Source organism: Glandiceps talaboti, chromosome 17, assembly GCF_964340395.1.
Source record: "Glandiceps talaboti chromosome 17, keGlaTala1.1, whole genome shotgun sequence".
Taxonomy (NCBI): domain Eukaryota; kingdom Metazoa; phylum Hemichordata; class Enteropneusta; family Spengelidae; genus Glandiceps; species Glandiceps talaboti.
In genome coordinates, this window is record NC_135565.1 from 1484289 (window position 1) to 1507101 (window position 22813).

At 35.3% G+C, this 22813-nt stretch overlaps 1 protein-coding gene across 2 annotated transcripts in view; it reads right to left on the minus strand.

Moving 5' to 3' along the window:
- The window catches only part of LOC144448256 (general transcription factor IIH subunit 1-like), a 60962-nt gene that overhangs the window by 19189 nt on the left and 18960 nt on the right, over window positions 1–22813 (minus strand). For both annotated transcript variants that reach the window (XM_078138436.1, XM_078138435.1), the window contains exons 5-8: window positions 12256–12405; window positions 8719–8798; window positions 2079–2194; window positions 650–998 (exon numbers count right to left, since the gene is read on the minus strand). In XM_078138436.1, the coding sequence (XP_077994562.1) occupies window positions 650–998; window positions 2079–2194; window positions 8719–8798; window positions 12256–12405 (695 nt within the window). The remainder of the gene's footprint in view (window positions 1–649; window positions 999–2078; window positions 2195–8718; window positions 8799–12255; window positions 12406–22813) is intronic.

Consider the following 22813-nt stretch of genomic DNA (forward strand, 5'->3'; position numbering starts at 1 on the left):
ATGGCCCTTTGTCTTTAGATAAGAAATGACTTCATAAATGGCCCTTTGTCTTTAGATAAGAAATGACTTCATAAATGGCCCTTTGTCATTAGATAAGAAATGACTTCATAAATGGCCCTTTGTCATTAGATGAGAAATGACTTCATAAATGGCCCTTTGTCATTAGATAAGAAATGACTTCATAAATGGCCCTTTGTCTTTAGATAAGAAATGACTTCATAAATGGCCCTTTGTCTTTAGATGAGAAATGACTTCATAAATGGCCCTTTGTCATTAGATAAGAAATGACTTCATGAATGGCCCTTTGTCATTAGATAAGAAATGACTTCATAAATGGCCCTTTGTCATTAGATAAGAAATGACTTCATAAATGGCCCTTTGTCATTAGATGAGAAATGACTTCATAAATGGCCCTTTGTCATTAGATGAGAAATGACTTCATAAATGGCCCTTTGTCATTAGATAAGAAATGACTTCATAAATGGCCCTTTGTCATTAGATAAGAAATGACTTCATAAATGGCCCTTTGTCATTAGATGAGAAATGACTTCATAAATGGGCCTTTGTCTTTAGATAAGAAATGACTTCATAAATGGCCCTTTGTCATTAGATTAGAAATGACTTCATAAATGGCTCTTTGTGATCTAACCTGTATAAGCGTTGACCTGGTTGCTGACATATCCATCCTGAGTGTTTGTGTAGCATGTACCATTTCATCACTAGTTGCATAGTTCATCACATTAATTGGCATTGGACCATGATGGTAACGTTCAGCCTTATCTAAATTTAATAATACAGGTTCCAGGGACGTTTTTGTGGTCAGGTCCTCATATTCTATTGCTTCCTGTATCCTCTTTCTCTTTTGTGGTACTGCATCTTCCTGAGAGTGAGTGTTTTTATCTGAGTACCTTGTACTGCTTGCACCATTTGTAAACTTATTGGCAGTTAAATATAACATACTGGTATCACTTGCGGTGGGTTGACTATTGGCACTGGAACTGAACATACAAATTAAATCATTAATAGTAATTAATAATAAACATGAGAATACATCCCTATAACAAATCTTTATCTACACATCCCTATACCAAATCTTTATCTACACATCCCTATACCAAATCTTTATCTACACATCCCTATACCAAATCTTTATCTACACATCCCTATACCAAATCTTTATCTACACATTCCTATAACAAATCTTTATCTACACATTCCTATACCAAATCTTTATCTACACATTCCTATAACAAATCTTTATCTACACATCCCTATAATGATTCTTTATCTACATATCCCTATAACAAATCTTTATCTACACATCCCTATAACAAATCTTTATCTACACATCCCTATACCAAATCTTTATCTACACATCCCTATAATGATTCTTTATCTACACATTCCTATAACAAATCTTTATCTACATATCCCTATAACAAATCTTTATCTACACATCCCTATAACAAATCTTTATCTACACATCCCTATACCAAATCTTTATCTACACATCCCTATAACAAATCATTATCTACACATCCCTATAACGAATCTTTATCTACACATCCCTATAACAAATCATTATCTACACATCCCTATAACGAATCTTTATCTACACATCCCTATAACAAATCATTATCTACACATCCCTATAACGAATCTTTATCTACACATTCCTATACCAAATCATTATCTACACATCCCTATAACGAATCTTTATCTACACATCCCTATAACAACATCCTCCATGAAATTTCTGACAAATGCAACCAGTATTTTTGAATTTAAAACATTTTACAAAAAATCACCAGTCCTTTTCTTTTTACACATAGCATGACCTGTGGTGCTATCATTTACATTTGAACAAGCTGTATCCACACAAACACACACACACACACACACACACACACACACACACACACACACACACACACACACACATAGACACATATTTTATAACGCTTTAAGTTATAGTTACTGTACTATTACCTTAAAGTTCGGTTCAGTTGTTTTAACAAAAGGAATGCTCCAAACATTTAGGTAATAAGTCTTAAAAGAGTGTGAAGGCTAAGAGTTACCTTGACTTCTCCGAAATACTGAGCACCCTTGAGTTGTGGAGATTAAATCGTTTAATTAAATTACTATTACTGGTACTAGCAGAGGACTTTGTGTCTTTGCCACCTATTCCATAACCCTGGAATATAAAACATAAATAGTATTTTACAATGCTATACTTGTATTAGCCCCAAACAGTCACAGCTCAGAGAGGTATAGAAATCACCTACGTCTGTCTACAAAATGCATGTCAGAATCGTAAATCACAAGCCTCTTTATGGAATCATCCAAAACATAAATCACAGGCCTCTTTATGGAATCATACAAAACATAAATCACAGACCTCTTTATGGAATCATCCAAAACATAAATCACAGGCCTCTTTATGGAATCATCCAAAACATAAATCACAGGCCTCTTTATGGAATCATCCAAAACATAAATCACAGACCTCTTTATGGAATCATCCAAAACATAAATCACAGACCTCTTTATGGAACCATCCAAAACATAAATCACAGACCTCTTTATGGAATCATCCAAAACATAAATCACAGACCTCTTTATGGAACCATCCAAAACATAAATCACAGACCTCTTTATGGAACCATCCAAAACATAAATCACAGGCCTCTTTATGGAACCATCCAAAACATAAATCACAGACCTCTTTATGGAACCATCCAAAACATAAATCACAGGCCTCTTTATGGAACCATCCAAAACATAAATCACAGGCCTCTTTATGGAATCATCCAAAACATAAATCACAGACCTCTTTATGGAATCATCCAAAACATAAATCACAGACCTCTTTATGGAATCATCCAAAACATAAATCACAGACCTCTTTATGGAATAATCCAAAACATAAATCACAGGCCTCTTTATGGAACCATCCAAAACATAAATCACAGACCTCTTTATGGAATCATCCAAAACATAAATCACAGGCCTCTTTATGGAATCATCCAAAACATAAATCACAGACCTCTTTATGGAATCATCCAAAACATAAATCACAGACCTCTTTATGGAATCATCCAAAACATAAATCACAGGCCTCTTTATGGCACCATCCAAAACATAAATCACAGGCCTCTTTATGGAATCATCCAAAACATAAATCACAGGCCTCTTTATGGAATCATCCAAAACATAAATCACAGACCTCTTTATGGAATCATCCAAAACATAAATCACAGACCTCTTTATGGAATCATCCAAAACATAAATCACAGACCTCTTTATGGAACCATCCAAAACATAAATCACAGACCTCTTTATGGAATCATCCAAAACATAAATCACAGGCCTCTTTATGGAATCATCCAAAACATAAATCACAAGCCTCTTTATGGAATCATCCAAAACATAAATCACAGGCCTCTTTATGGAATCATCCAAAACATAAATCACAGACCTCTTTATGGAATCATCCAAAACATAAATCACAGGCCTCTTTATGGAATCATCCAAAACATAAATCACAGACCTCTTTATGGAATCATCCAAAACATAAATCACAGGCCTCTTTATGGAACCATCCAAAACATAAATCACAGGCCTCTTTATGGAACCATCCAAAACATAAATCACAGGCCTCTTTATGGAATCATCCAAAACATAAATCACAGACCTCTTTATGGAATCATCCAAAACATAAATCACAGACCTCTTTATGGAATCATCCAAAACATAAATCACAGACCTCTTTATGGAATCATCCAAAACATAAATCACAGGCCTCTTTATGGAATCATCCAAAACATAAATCACAAGCCTCTTTATGGAACCATCCAAAACATAAATCACAGGCCTCTTTATGGAATCATCCAAAACATAAATCACAAGCCTCTTTATGGAACCATCCAAAACATAAATCACAGACCTCTTTATGGAACCATCCAAAACATAAATCACAGACCTCTTTATGGAATCATCCAAAACATAAATCACAGGCCTCTTTATGGAACCATCCAAAACATAAATCACAGGCCTCTTTATGGAACCATCCAAAACATAAATCACAGGCCTCTTTATGGAATCATCCAAAACATAAATCACAGACCTCTTTATGGAATCATCCAAAACATAAATCACAGACCTCTTTATGGAATCATCCAAAACATAAATCACAGACCTCTTTATGGAATCATCCAAAACATAAATCACAGGCCTCTTTATGGAATCATCCAAAACATAAATCACAAGCCTCTTTATGGAACCATCCAAAACATAAATCACAGGCCTCTTTATGGAATCATCCAAAACATAAATCACAAGCCTCTTTATGGAACCATCCAAAACATAAATCACAGACCTCTTTATGGAACCATCCAAAACATAAATCACAGGCCTCTTTATGGAATCATCCAAAACATAAATCACAGACCTCTTTATGGAATCATCCAAAACATAAATCACAGACCTCTTTATGGAATCATCCAAAACATAAATCACAGGCCTCTTTATGGAATCATCCAAAACATAAATCACAGACCTCTTTATGGAATCATCCAAAACATAAATCACAGGCTTCTTTATGGAATCATCCAAAACATAAATCACAAGCCTCTTTATGGAATCATCCAAAACATAAATCACAGGCCTCTTTATGGAATCATCCAGAACATAAATCACAAGCCTCTTTATGGCACCATCCAAAACATAAATCACAGGCCTCTTTATGGAATCATCCAAAACATAAATCACAGGCCTCTTTATGGAACCATCCAAAACATAAATCACAGGCCTCTTTATGGAATCATCCAAAACATAAATCACAGACCTCTTTATGGAATCATCCAAAACATAAATCACAGACCTCTTTATGGAATCATCCAAAACATAAATCACAAGCCTCTTTATGGAATCATCCAAAACATAAATCACAGGCCTCTTTATGGAATCATCCAAAACATAAATCACAGACCTCTTTATGGAATCATCCAAAACATAAATCACAGGCCTCTTTATGGAATCATCCAAAACATAAATCACAGACCTCTTTATGGAATCATCCAAAACATAAATCACAGGCCTCTTTATGGAATCATCCAAAACATAAATCACAGGCCTCTTTATGGAACCATCCAAAACATAAATCACAGGCCTCTTTATGGAATCATCCAAAACATAAATCACAGACCTCTTTATGGAATCATCCAAAACATAAATCACAGACCTCTTTATGGAATCATCCAAAACATAAATCACAGACCTCTTTATGGAATCATCCAAAACATAAATCACAGGCCTCTTTATGGAATCATCCAAAACATAAATCACAAGCCTCTTTATGGAACCATCCAAAACATAAATCACAGACCTCTTTATGGAATCATCCAAAACATAAATCACAGACCTCTTTATGGAATAATCTAAAACATAAATCACAGACCTCTTTATGGAACCATACAAAACATAAATCACAGGCCTCTTTATGGAATCATACAAAACATAAATCACAGACCTCTTTATGGAATCATCCAAAACATAAATCACAGACCTCTTTATGGAATAATCCAAAACATAAATCACAGACCTCTTTATGGAACCATACAAAACATAAATCACAGGCCTCTTTATGGAATCATCCAAAACATAAATCACAGGCCTCTTTATGGAATCATCCAAAACATAAATCACAGACCTCTTTATGGAATCATCCAAAACATAAATCACAGACCTCTTTATGGAATCATCCAAAACATAAATCACAGACCTCTTTATGGAATCATCCAAAACATAAATCACAGACCTCTTTATGGAATCATCCAAAACATAAATCACAGACCTCTTTATGGAATCATCCAAAACATAAATCACAGACCTCTTTATGGAATCATCCAAAACATAAATCACAGACCTCTTTATGGAATCATCCAAAACATAAATCACAGGCCTCTTTATGGAACCATCCAAAACATATTATATCTTTAAAGTATCAGTGTGTTGTACTCCTGTATTAACTAGTACTGTGTTGTGCAGTTTAAAGTATGTGTGTTGTACTCCTATATTAACTAGTACTGTGTTGTGCAGTTTAAAGTATGTGTGTTGTACTCCTGTATTAACTAGTACTGTGTTGTGCAGTTTAAAGTATCAGTGTGTTGTACTATTGACTGTGAATGTCATTTGACAATGCAATGAAAGTACAGACATGAGTCTGATAGCGGTTTACAGTGCTGACTGCTAGCATGGCACGAATGCTATACCTTGCAGAATAACTGTAGATGTAAGAAATTTAACACAAACAGTAAGAATGAGCAGATACTTTATTATGATCTGCCTGAACTTGTCAAAGTTTCTTGGGGTTTTGTCTGAAGGGAGGGAGCGCAAGGAGGATCTGAGTTTCTTTCTTTTTTTTTTCTTTTTTTTTTCTTTAAAAATAATTTTTGTGCTGGGAATTCCTCCTGTTATGCAGACAAATACAAACAAACAAACACAAATGCTACAGAGATCCATTCGGGTTTGGGACTACGTGACAGGGCTATGTTGCACACTCTATATCACGTTGCTGTGGAACTGTCAAGGCTTTCCCAGTCAGACCACAGGCTATCCCAGAGTCACCCAGGCCCGGCATACATAGCACCTGCGGGCTCCGTGTGAGTAATCGTCCCTGACTTTTTGAGTCATTACTCCAGGAGTCCCCCCAAATTCGCACTCGTCTTGTGACACGGCTGAGTGATACAGCCTACCCATCGAGTCTGTAGAACACTCACCCTGGTTTTGGGTCGGTCACAGAACTCGTGACCTCCCGACTGCTAATCCTGTGCGCTAACCACTACGCTACAGGGAGCCGGATCTGAGGTCTTGAGTTTTTGTTCAAAAGGAGGGAGTGCAAGAGGGATCTGAGTTTCTTGAGTTTTGTCTAAAAGGAAGGAGCACAAGGGGGATCTGAGTTTTTGTCTAAAGGGAAGGAGCACAAGGGGGATCTGAGTTTTTGTCTAAAAGGAAGGAGCACAAGGGGGATCTGAGTTTTTGTCTAAAAGGAAGGAGCACAAGGGGGATCTGAGTTTTTGTCTAAAAGGAAGGAGCACAAGGGGGATCTGAGTTTTTGTCTAAAGGGAAGGAGCACAAGGGGGATCTGAGTTTTTGTCTAAAGGGAAGGAGCACAAGGGGGATCTGAGTTTTTGTCTAAAAGGAAGGAGCACAAGGGGGATCTGAGTTTTTGTCTAAAAGGAAGGAGCACAAGGGGGATTTGAGTTTTTGTCTAAAGGGAAGGAGCACAAGGGGGATCTGAGTTTTTGTCTAAAAGGAAGGAGCACAAGGGGGATCTGAGTTTTTGTCTAAAAGGAAGGAGCACAAGGGGGATCTGAGTTTTTGTCTAAAAGGAAGGAGCACAAGGGGGATCTGAGTTTTTGTCTAAAAGGAAGGAGCACAAGGGGGATCTGAGTTTTTGTCTAAAGGGAAGGAGCACAAGGGGGATCTGAGTTTTTGTCTAAAAGGAAGGAGCACAAGGGGGATCTGAGTTTTTGTCTAAAAGGAAGGAGCACAAGGGGGATCTGAGTTTTTGTCTAAAAGGAAGGAGCACAAGGGGGATCTGAGTTTTTGTCTAAAGGGAAGGAGCACAAGGGGGATCTGAGTTTTTGTCTAAAAGGAAGGAGCACAAGGGGGATCTGAGTTTTTGTCTAAAAGGAAGGAGCACAAGGGGATCTGAGTTTTTGTCTAAAAGGAAGGAGCACAAGGGGGATCTGAGTTTTTGTCTAAAAGGAAGGAGCACAAGGGGGATCTGAGTTTTTGTCTAAAGGGAAGGAGCACAAGGGGGATCTGAGTTTTTGTCTAAAGGGAAGGAGCACAAGGGGGATCTGAGTTTTTGTCTAAAGGGAAGGAGCACAAGGGGGATCTGAGTTTTTGTCTAAAGGGAAGGAGCACAAGGGGGATCTGAGTTTTTGTCTAAAGGGAAGGAGCACAAGGGGGATCTGAGTTTTTGTCTAAAGGGAAGGAGCACAAGGGGGATCTGAGTTTTTGTCTAAAAGGAAGGAGCACAAGGGGGATATGAGTTTTTGTCTAAAGGGAAGGAGCACAAGGGGGATCTGAGTTTTTGTCTAAAGGGAAGGAGCACAAGGGGGATCTGAGTTTTTGTCTAAAAGGAAGGAGCACAAGGGGGATCTGAGTTTTTGTCTAAAAGGAAGGAGCACAAGGGGGATCTGAGTTTTTGTCTAAAAGGAAGGAGCACAAGGGGGATCTGAGTTTTTGTCTAAAGGGAAGGAGCACAAGGGGGATCTGAGTTTTTGTCTAAAGGGAAGGAGCACAAGGGGGTATGAGTTTTTGTCTAAAGGGAAGGAGCACAAGGGGGATCTGAGTTTTTGTCTAAAGGGAAGGAGCACAAGGGGGGTATGAGTTTTTGTCTAAAGGGAAGGAGCACAAGGGGGATCTGAGTTTTTGTCTAAACGGAAGGAGCACAAGGGGGGTATGAGTTTTTGTCTAAAGGGAAGGAGCACAAGGGGGGTATGAGTTTTTGTCTAAAAGGAAGGAGCACAAGGGGGATCTGAGCCTATATGACATACATGTAAGTTACATTTTGTTGAGAAAACCAAAAATACACATGTGAGCGACAGACTTTGACAGTCACATACAAAATGGTAGCCATCATAACCAGATTATAAGTCTGCCCCTATACACTTTCAAACATCAGATATAATATGTAGTCATTCATACCTCATTCAGAACTTGATCCTTCATACCTGTTAAATCCAACAGAGGATCCTGGATCTTTTTATTAACAATTTTCTTCATTTCTAACACAAAAAAAAGAGGATAAAATAAAGTATATAGACTGAATGAGAGTAGTAATAAAACTAAAGTATATAGACTAAATGAGAGTAGTAATAAAACTAAAGTATATAGACTGAATGAGAGTAGTAATAAAACTAAAGTATATAGACTAAATGAGAGTAGTAATAAAACTAAAGTATATAGACTGAATGAGAGTAGTAATAAAACTAAAGTATATAGACTAAATGAGAGTAGTAATATAACTAAAGTATATAGACTAAATGAGAGTAGTAATAAAACTAAAGTATATAGACTGAATGAGAGTAGTAATAAAACTAAAGTATATAGATTGAATGAGAGTAGTAATAAAACTAAAGTATATAGACAGAATGAGAGTAGTAGTAAAACTAAAGTATATAGACTGAATGAGAGTAGTAATAAAACTAAAGTACATAGACTGAATGAGAGTAGTAATAAAACTAAAGTATATAGACTGAATGAGAGTAGTAATAAAACTAAAGTATATAGACTGAATGAGAGTAGTAATAAAACTAAAGTATATAGACTGAATGAGAGTAGTAATAAAACTAAAGTATATAGACTGAATGAGAGTAGTAATAAAACTAAAGTATATAGACAGAATGAGAGTAGTAATAAAACTAAAGTATATAGACTGAATGAGAGTAGTAATAAAACTAAAGTATATAGACTAAATGAGAGTAGTAATAAAACTAAAGTATATAGATTGAATGAGAGTAGTAATAAAACTAAAGTATATAGACTAAATGAGAGTAGTAATAAAACTAAAGTATATAGACTAAATGAGAGTAGTAATATAACTAAAGTATATAGACTAAATGAGAGTAGTAATAAAACTAAAGTATATAGACTGAATGAGAGTAGTAATAAAACTAAAGTATATAGACTGAATGAGAGTAGTAATAAAACTAAAGTATATAGACTGAATGAGAGTACTAAGATAACTAAAGTATATAGGCTAAATGAGAGTAGTAATAAAACTAAAGTATATAGACTGAATGAGAGTAGTAATAAAACTAAAGTATATAGACTGAATGAGAGTAGTAATAAAACTAAAGTATATAGACTGAATGAGAGTAGTAATAAAACTAAAGTATATAGACTGAATGAGAGTAGTAATAAAACTAAAGTATATAGACTGAATGAGAGTAGTAATAAAACTAAAGTATATAGACTGAATGAGAGTAGTAATAAAACTAAAGTATATAGACTGAATGAGAGTAGTAATAAAACTAAAGTATATAGACAGAATGAGAGTAGTAGTAAAACTAAAGTATATAGACTGAATGAGAGTAGTAATAAAACTAAAGTACATAGACTGAATGAGAGTAGTAATAAAACTAAAGTATATAGACTGAATGAGAGTAGTAATAAAACTAAAGTATATAGACTGAATGAGAGTAGTAATAAAACTAAAGTATATAGACTGAATGAGAGTAGTAATAAAACTAAAGTATATAGACTGAATGAGAGTAGTAATAAAACTAAAGTATATAGACTGAATGAGAGTAGTAATAAAACTAAAGTATATAGACTGAATGAGAATAGTAATAAAACTAAAGTATATAGACTGAATGAGAGTAGTAATAAAACTAAAGTATATAGACTAAATGAGAGTAGTAATAAAACTAAAGTATATAGACTGAATGAGAGTAGTAATAAAACTAAAGTATATAGATTGAATGAGAGTAGTAATAAAACTAAAGTATATAGACTGAATGAGAGTAGTAATAAAACTAAAGTATATAGACTAAATGAGAGTAGTAATAAAACTAAAGTATATAGACTAAATGAGAGTAGTAATAAAACTAAAGTATATAGACTGAATGAGAGTAGTAATAAAACTAAAGTATATAGACTGAATGAGAGTAGTAATAAAACTAAAGTATATAGACTGAATGAGAGTAGTAATAAAACTAAAGTATATAGACTGAATGAGAGTAGTAATAAAACTAAAGTATATAGACTGAATGAGAGTAGTAATAAAACTAAAGTATATAGACTGAATGAGAGTAGTAATAAAACTAAAGTATATAGACTGAATGAGAGTAGTAATAAAACTAAAGTATATAGACTGAATGAGAGTAGTAATAAAACTAAAGTATATAGACTAAATGAGAGTAGTAATAAAACTAAAGTATATAGACTGAATGAGAGTAGTAATAAAACTAAAGTATATAGACTGAATGAGAGTACTAAGATAACTAGAGTATATAGACTGAATGAGAGTAGTAATAAAACTAAAGTATATAGATTGAATGAGAGTAGTAATAAAACTAAAGTATATAGACTAAATGAGAGTAGTAATAAAACTAAAGTATATAGACTAAATGAGAGTAGTAATAAAACTAAAGTATATAGACTAAATGAGAGTAGTAATAAAACTAAAGTATATAGACTAAATGAGAGTAGTAATAAAACTAAAGTATATAGACTGAATGAGAGTAGTAATAAAACTAAAGTATATAGACAGAATGAGAGTAGTAATAAAACTAAAGTATATAGACTGAATGAGAGTAGTAATAAAACTAAAGTATATAGACAGAATGAGAGTAGTAATAAAACTAAAGTATATAGACTGAATGAGAGTAGTAATAAAACTAAAGTATATAGACTAAATGAGAGTAGTAATAAAACTAAAGTATATAGATTGAATGAGAGTAGTAATAAAACTAAAGTATATAGACTAAATGAGAGTAGCAATAAAACTAAAGTATATAGATTGAATGAGAGTAGTAATAAAACTAAAGTATATAGACTGAATGAGAGTAGTAATAAAACTAAAGTATATAGACAGAATGAGAGTAGTAATAAAACTAAAGTATATAGACTGAATGAGAGTAGTAATAAAACTAAAGTATATAGACTAAATGAGAGTAGTAATAAAACTAAAGTATATAGATTGAATGAGAGTAGTAATAAAACTAAAGTATATAGACTAAATGAGAGTAGTAATAAAACTAAAGTATATAGATTGAATGAGAGTAGTAATAAAACTAAAGTATATAGACTGAATGAGAGTAGTAATAAAACTAAAGTATATAGACTGAATGAGAGTAGTAATAAAACTAAAGTATATAGACAGAATGAGAGTAGTAATAAAACTAAAGTATATAGACTGAATGAGAGTAGTAATAAAACTAAAGTATATAGACTGAATGAGAGTAGTAATAAAACTAAAGTATATAGACTAAATGAGAATAGTAATAAAACTAAAGTATATAGACTGAATGAGAGTAGTAATAAAACTAAAGTATATAGACTGAATGAGAGTAGTAATAAAACTAAAGTATATAGATTGAATGAGAGTAGTAGTACATCATGTCTTAGTTCTCAATATATTTATGAAGATCATTATTGCAAACTTTAGTTTTGCTTTGACAGAAAAATACGTCTTATCATGATTTTTTTATGGAAAATTAGTTAAAATTCTGAGCATACCTTTGTCATCACTCTTAGCACAGTCTGTAAACATGTCCTTGTTGCCAGTAGTGATTCTGTCTCTATGGAAATAATGGGACTGGAAGAAACGGGTCCAGAATTCACTTTCTGACATCTCATCAGGAACATTTTCTGCATGTTTTTTTTTCACTGAAAATGAAATAATAACATAACAAGTGGTTTATTTACCCAAATAACTATTTACAAACCACCTTGAAAGAAAGGCAATGGTAAAAAAAGAAGTCTTTGTACAAGAAACAACTCCCTCCAGAAATACTTTACTTCTATGTGACTGAATGGAGACATGATTTAAAAGAAATTGGTGAAAACAAATAAATGCCACTCACATGATTCCGTAAAAATTATGTGAGCACCAAAAATAATGCTTGTGTACAGTTCTTTCCTTCAATATTACTTGTAAACATGATTTAAAGAAATTGTCAATATGAAAACACTACAATATATCTGTGATCATCAGGAATTGGCTTGATTTTGACCTGAAGGTCAAGGTCAAGGGCAAAGTCTCAAAGGATAGCATGCATCTGATAATATGGGATAGACACAGTTTCTGAGTTATACAGTAAATAATGATTTTTGGTATCGCATATCTGCGCTATCCAGTGTTAATAGTGCAAAATGCTCAGTAGCTGAACCCACAGCAAGCTTTTTAAATGCTATCTGCCGAAGTACTACAGTGTTATTCCACGGTAGAAAGTAACAATGCTATGTCCTCTTTGTCCTACATTATCAGCCTGCAGAAGGCATTTCAAGTCCAATTATTTCAACTTCTTCTTTATATAGTGGGTAACGTCAATCAAGGTACGAGTTTGATTTCTGTTCACTTTTTGCCAACATGAAGGGGTCATGTGAGAAACACATTACAATGCTTACGCCTGGGCAGAGGAGGCTAGAAGGGGGTGCAGAGCATGATGGGTAAAAAACCGTGCGCCTCCATTGTGTACACTTTGCTTGTGTGGTACGTTTACAATGGTGGCTGCTCAATGCTAACCAGCTGTGTTTTGTGGTATTTTCAAATTGCCGTAACTTTCACAAGAATTCATCATTTTAGATACTATAAAAGCAAAAATCTAGACTGATACTTCTTCCTCCGTGGTATAAGAATCAATTTTGTAATGATTGATAGGAATACTGATTTTTCGGCAATTTCGTGACGAATACTTGACATGGCCTGAGGTCGTAAATTTCAGCCCGGTTTTTCGTCCATTTGTTTTTTCACCCAAAATTTACAAATTTGGCTATAATAAATGGCTATAGTAAGAAAAAAGAAAGGTCTGTTCAAGATTTGCGGTAGAAAGTGGGTGATTTGACTGGAGTCGAAGGTGACCTCATTTGACAAGCGATGTGACAAAGCAAAGAGATGAGCTTCTCACATTAACTCAGTGCTCAACTACTAAATCACCATTCACACCCAATTTCGCACAGGTTTGAGATATTTTCAAGTAACAAGTAAATTTGATATTACCCCACAATTGCATGTAATAGTAGTAGTTTCTGAGTTTTGTGACCATAAATACCACCAATGGCATTGTAGCACTACTGTAGTTAATGAAAATGTTTATCCATATGATATGCTAGTCCATGCTAACAATTAGTGTTCATTTGCTGAATGACTATCCAGTTGCCAATCCAACCATGTTGCTATCTTTGAGATATACGTGATCATTTGGCTGTTGCTATGGGCGTGGTCACGTTGTTAGATATATTTACATACATTTTTGAATGTTTTTGTTCACTTGTGTATGAATTCCTGAGATTATCTTTGCAATATACATGATCATTTGGCTGTTGCTATGGGCGTGGTCTTGTTGCTAGGCATACTTGCATACATTTTTTGAATATTTATTCATTTGTCTTTCAATTCCTGTTATCTTTGCAATATACATGATTATGTGGCTGTTGCTATGGGCATGCTCTTGTTGCTATGCAAATTTACATACATTTTTTTATGTTTATTCAATTGTCTATTAATGCCTGTTATCTTTGTGAAATACCTCACCGTTTTGCTGTTGCTATAGCATGGTCATGGTTACTAGAGATATTTGCATACATTTTTTGAATGTTTACTCACTTGCCTACCAGATGTTGTTATTTAACCAAAATATACACTCGTTTGGTTGTTGCTAAGGGTGTGGTCATGGTTGCTAGGACCAATTGTGTCAAAATATTTTGAAGAAAATCTGCAGAATAACAGTTCTAGAAACATCTCACCAAATTTCAGTCTCATTGACCAAGCACTTTTTTAGATAAATTTTGACAAAAATTCACTTTTTGACACCTAATTTTCATATTACTTTTGAGCTCATTATATGCTTAATATTTCTTCATCTATACACCCACAGATGCACCCCTCGTAAATTTCAGCCCAATCTGCTCAGCATAGTTTTTGACTTTAAGTTGTACACAAACACCCACACGCATGCACACATGCACGTACACACGCACGCATATGCACACACACACACACACACACACACACTCACACACACACACACACACTCACACACACACTCACACACACACGCACTCACACACACACACTCACACTCACACACACACATACACACTCACACTCACACACACACACTCACACTCACACACACTCACACACACACACACTCACACACACTCACACTCACACTCACACACACACACACACACTCACACACACACACTCACACTCACACACTCACACTCACACACACACACACATACACACTCACACACACTCACACTCACACACACACTCACTCACACTCACACACACACACACACACTCACACACACACTCACTCACACTCACACACACACACACACACACACACACTCACACACACACACACTCACACTCACACACACACACATACACATACCAGTACACACAGATGGACAGACACCTCAGTGGTACTCATAGTAATAATCTTAATAGTTGATTTGTCATAATTATTAAATGAATGATTTTTTCATAATTGGGCAATAGGATAACTCTGCAAGCTCCAAATTTCACAGTTTCATATCATCAGTTTCCAATTAAGTGGTACAACATCTATAGTTCAGAATTTTGCATTCCATCAATGTGCATAGGTCCAAAAATCTATGGTTTGTGGGAGGCATTCAGTTTAAATCTGGTTAATCACCCATACTGCTGTATCAAATATTGTACAAAGATTTCCTGCAAAGATATGGTGAACTTTTCAATCTCATTCCATACTTTTGCATATGTGAATGATATAGCAAACTGTCCAAAATTGGTTCAACCCAAACTACACATTTCCAATCTCTGATGCCATCATCTACACGTATATGTACATGTCCTACATCACATACCATCTACATCTACATGTACATATCCTACATCACATACCATCTACACGTACATGTACATGTCCTACACCACATACCATCTACACGTACATGTACATGTCCTACATCACATACCATCAACATGTACATGTACATGTCCTACACCACATACCATCTACACATACATGTACATGTCCTACATCACATACCATATACACGTACATGCACATGTCCTACATCACATACCATATACACGTACATGTACATGTCCTACATCACATACCATCTACACATACATGTACATGTCCTACATCACATACCATCTACACATACATGTACATGTCCTACATCACATACCATATACACGTACATGTACATGTCCTACATCACATACCATATACACGTACATGTACATATCCTACACCACATACCATCTACATGTACATGTACATATCCTACATCACATACCATCTACACGTACATGTACATGTCCTACATCACATACCATATACATGTACATGTACATGTCCTACATCACATACCATCTACACGTACATGTACATATCCTACATCACATACCATCTACACGTACATGTACATATCCTACATCACATACCATCTACACGTACATGTACATGTCCTACATCACATACCATATACATGTACATGTACATGCCCTACATCACATACCATCTACACGTACATGTACATGTCCTACATCACATACCATCTACACGTACATGTACATGTCCTACATCACATACCATCTACATGTACATGTACATGCCCTACATCACATACCATCTACACGTACATGTACATGCCCTACATCACATACCATATACACGTACATGTACATGCCCTACATCACATACCATCTACACGTACATGTACATATCCTACATCACATACCATCTACACATACATGTACATATCCTACATCACATACCATCTACACGTACATGTACATATCCTACATCACATACCATCTACACGTACATGTACATGTCCTACATCACATACCATATACACGTACATGTACATGTCCTACATCACATACCATCTACACGTACATGTACATGTCCTACATCACATACCATCTACACGTACATGTACATGTCCTACATCACATACCATCTACACGTACATGTACATGTCCTACATCACATACCATCTACACGTACATGTACATGTCCTACACCACATACCATCTACACGTACATGTACATGTCCTACATCACATACCATCTACACGTACATGTACATGTCCTACATCACATACCATCAACACGTACATGTACATGTCCTACATCACATACCATATACACGTACATGTACATGTCCTACATCACATACCATCTACACGTACATGTACATATCCTACATCACATACCATATACACGTACATGTACATGTCCTACATCACATACCATCTACATGTACATGTACATGCCCTACATCACATACCATCTACACGTACATGTACATGTCCTACATCACATACCATCTACACGTACATGTACATATCCTACATCACATCCCATCTACACGTACATGTACATGCCCTACATCACATACCATATACACGTACATGTACATGCCCTACATCACATACCATCTACACGTACATGTACATATCCTACATCACATCCCATCTACACGTACATGTACATGCCCTACATCACATACCATATACACGTACATGTACATGCCCTACATCACATACCATCTACACGTACATGTACATATCCTACATCACATACCATCTACACATACATGTACATGTCCTACATCACATACCATATACACGTACATGTACATGCCCTACATCACATACCATCTACACGTACATGTACATATCCTACATCACATACCATCTACACATACATGTACATGTCCTACATCACATACCATATACACGTACATGTACATGCCCTACATCACATACCATCTACATGTACATGTACATGCCCTACATCACATACCATATACACGTACATGTACATATCCTACATCACATACCATCTACACGTACATGTACATGCCCTACATCACATACCATCTACACATACATGTACATGTCCTACATCACATACCATCTACACGTACATGTACATGCCCTACATCACATACCATCTACACGTACGTGTACATGTCCTACATCACATACCATCTACACGTACATGTACATATCCTACATCACATACCATCTACACGTACATGTACATGTCCTACATCACATACCATCTACACATACATGTACATGTCCTACATCACATACCATCTACACGTACATGTACATATCCTACATCACATACCATCTACACGTACATGTACATGCCCTACATCACATACCATATACACGTACATGTACATGCCCTACATCACATACCATATACATGTACATGTACATGCCCTACATCACATACCATCTACACGTACATGTACATGCCCTACATCACATACCATCTACACGTACATGTACATGCCCTACATCACATACCATCTACACGTACATGTACATGTCCTACATCACATACCATCTACACGTACATGTACATGCCCTACATCACATACCATCTACATGTACATGTACATGCCCTACATCACATACCATCTACACGTACATGTACATGCCCTACATCACATACCATCTACATGTACATGTACATGCCCTACATCACATACCATCTACACGTACATGTACATGCCCTACATCACATACCATCTACACGTACATGTACATGCCCTACATCACATACCATCTACACGTACATGTACATGCCCTACATCACATACCATCTACACGTACATGTACATGCCCTACATCACATACCATATACACGTACATGTACATGCCCTACATCACATACCATCTACATGTACATGTACATGCCCTACATCACATACCATCTACACGTACATGTACATGCCCTACATCACATACCATCTACATGTACATGTACATGCCCTACATCACATACCATCTACACGTACATGTACATGCCCTACATCACATACCATCTACACGTACATGTACATGCCCTACATCACATACCATCTACACGTACATGTACATATCCTACATCACATCCCATCTACATCTACATGTACATGTCCTACATCATGTACCATCTACACGTACATGTACATATCCTACATCACATACCATCTACACATACATGTACATGTCCTACATCACATACCATCTACACGTACATGTACATATCCTACATCACATACCATCTACACGTACATGTACATGTCCTACATCACATACCATATACACGTACATGTACATGTCCTACACCACATACCATCTACATCTACATGTACATATCCTACATCACATACCATATACACGTACATGTACATATCCTACATCACATACCATCTACATGTACATGTACATGCCCTACATCACATACCATCTACACATACATGTACATGTCCTACATCACATACCATCTACAAGTACATGTACATGTCCTACATCACATACCATCTACACGTACATGTACATGCCCTACATCACATACCATCTACACATACATGTACATGTCCTACATCACATACCATCTACACGTACATGTACATGCCCTACATCACATACCATCTACACGTACATGTACATGTCCTACACCACATACCATCTACACGTACATGTACATGTCCTACACCACATACCATCTACACGTACATGTACATGCCCTACATCACATACCATCTACACGTACATGTACATGTCCTACATCACATACCATCTACATGTACATGTACATGCCCTACATCACATACCATCTACACGTACATGTACATGTCCTACATCACATACCATCTACATGTACATGTACATGTCCTACATCACATACCATCTACACGTACATGTACATGTCCTACATCACATACCATCTACATGTACATGTACATGTCCTACATCACATACCATCTACACGTACATGTACATGTCCTACACCACATACCATCTACATGTACATGTACATGCCCTACATCACATACCATCTACATGTACATGTACATGTCCTACATCACATACCATCTACACGTACATGTACATGCCCTACATCACATACCATCTACATGTACATGTACATGTCCTACATCACATACCATCAACACGTACATGTACATATCCTACATCACATACCATCTACATGTACATGTACATGCCCTACATCACATACCATCAACACGTACATGTACATATCCTACATCACATACCATATACATGTACATGTACATGTCCTACATCACATACCATCTACATTTAGTTTTACAATAGATCTAGAGACAATAGATTAAGTGTAGAAACTCAATGACTATAGATCTAGAGAAGACAATAGACTAAGTGTAGAAACTCAATGACTATAGATCTAGAGAAGACAATAGACTAAGTGTAGAAACTCAATGACTATAGATCTAGAGAAGACAATAGACTAAGTGTAGAAACTAAATGACTATAGATCTAGAGACAACAGACTAAGTGTAGAAACTCAATGACTATAGATATAGAGACAATAGACTAAGTGTAGAAACTCAATGACTATAGATATAGAGGCAATAGACTAAGTGTAGAAACTCAATGACTATAGATCTAGAGGAGACAATAGACTAAGTGTAGAAACTCAATGACTATAATTATAGAGACAATAGACTAAGTGTAGAAACTCAATGACTATAGATCTAGAGGAGACAATAGACTAAGTGTAGAAACTCAATGACTATAGATCTAGAGAAGACAATAGACTAAGTGTAGAAACTCAATGACTATAGATCTAGAGGAGACAATAGACTAAGTGTAGAAACTCAATGACTATAGATCTAGAGACAATAGACTAAGTGTAGAAACTCAATGACTATAGATCTAGAGACAATAGACTAAGTGTAGAAACTCAATGACTATAGATCTAGAGGAGACAATAGACTAAGTGTAGAAACTCAATAGGAGACAATAGACTAAGTGTAGAAACTCAATGACTATAGATCTAGAGGAGACAATAGACTAAGTGTAGAAACTCAATGACTATAGATCTAGAGGAGACAATAGACTAAGTGTAGAAACTCAATGACTATAGATCTAGAGGAGACAATAGACTAAGTGTAGAAACTCAATGACTATAGATCTAGAGACAATAGATTAAGTGTAGAAACTCAATGACTATAGATCTAGAGAAGACAATAGACTAAGTGTAGAAACTCAATGACTATAGATCTAGAGGAGACAATAGACTAAGTGTAGAAACTCAATGACTATAGATCTAGAGACAATAGATTAAGTGTAGAAACTCAATGACTATAGATCTAGAGGGGATAATAGATTAAGTGTAGAAACTCAATGACTATAGATCTGGAGAAGACAATAGACTAAGTGTAGAAACTCAATGACTATAGATCTAGAGACAATAGATTAAGTGTAGAAACTCAATGACTATAGATCTAGAGGGGATAATAGATTAAGTGTAGAAACTCAATGACTATAGATCTAGAGGGGATAATAGATTAAGTGTAGAAACTCAATGACTATAGATCTAGAGGGGATAATAGATTAAGTGTAGAAACTCAATGACTATAGATCTAGAGGGGATAATAGATTAAGTGTAGAAACTCAATGACTATAGATCTAGAGGGGACAATAGACTAAGTGTAGAAACTCAATGACTATAGATCTAGAGGAGACAATAGACTAAGTGTAGAAACTCAATGACTATAGATCTAGAGAAGACAATAGACTAAGTGTAGAAACTCAATGACTATAGATCTAGAGACAATAGATTAAGTGTAGAAACTCAATGACTATAGATCTAGAGGAGATAATAGATTAAGTGTAGAAACTCAATGACTATAGATCTAGAGGGGATAATAGATTAAGTGTAGAAACTCAATGACTATAGATCTAGAGGGGATAATAGATTAAGTGTAGAAACTCAATGACTATAGATCTAGAGGGGATAATAGATTAAGTGTAGAAACTCAATGACTATAGATCTAGAGGGGATAATAGATTAAGTGTAGAAACTCAATGACTATAGATCTAGAGGGGATAATAGATTAAGTGTAGAAACTCAATGACTATAGATCTAGAGGGGATAATAGATTAAGTGTAGAAACTCAATAACTATAGATCTAGAGGAGATAATAGACTAAGTGTAGAAACTCAATGACTATAGATCTAGAGGAGATAATAGACTAAGTGTAGAAACTCAATAACTATAGATCTAGAGGAGATAATAGATTAAGTGTAGAAACTCAATAACTATAGATCTAGAGGAGATAATAGATTAAGTGTAGAAACTCAATGACTATAGATCTAGAGGGGATAATAGATTAAGTGTAGAAACTCAATGACTATAGATCTAGAGGGGATAATAGATTAAGTGTAGAAACTCAATGACTATAGATCTAGAGGAGACAATAGACTAAGTGTAGAAACTCAATAACTATAGATCTAGAGGGGATAATAGATTAAGTGTAGAAACTCAATGACTATAGATCTAGAGACAATAGACTAAGTGTAGAAACTCAATAACTATAGATCTAGAGGAGATAATAGACTAAGTGTAGAAACTCAATGACTATAGATCTAGAGACAACAGACTAAGTGTAGAAACTCAATAACTATAGATCTAGAGGAGATAATAGACTAAGTGTAGAAACTCAATAACTATAGATCTAGAGGGGATAATAGATTAAGTGTAGAAACTCAATAACTATAGATCTAGAGGGGATAATAGATTAAGTGTAGAAACTCAATAACTATAGATCTAGAGGGGATAATAGATTAAGTGTAGAAACTCAATAACTATAGATCTAGAGGGGATAATAGATTAAGTGTAGAAACTCAATGACTATAGATCTAGAGGGGATAATAGATTAAGTGTAGAAACTCAATGACTATAGATCTAGAGGGGATAATAGATTAAGTGTAGAAACTCAATGACTATAGATCTAGAGGAGACAATAGACTAAGTGTAGAAACTCAATGACTATAGATCTAGAGGGGATAATAGACTAAGTGTAGAAACTCAATGACTATAGATCTAGAGGGGATAATAGATTAAGTGTAGAAACTCAATGACTATAGATCTAGAGGGGACAATAGACTAAGTGTAGAAACTCAATGACTATAGATCTAGAGGGGATAATAGATTAAGTGTAGAAACTCAATAACTATAGATCTAGAGGGGATAATAGATTAAGTTCCCTCAAAACCTGGTAG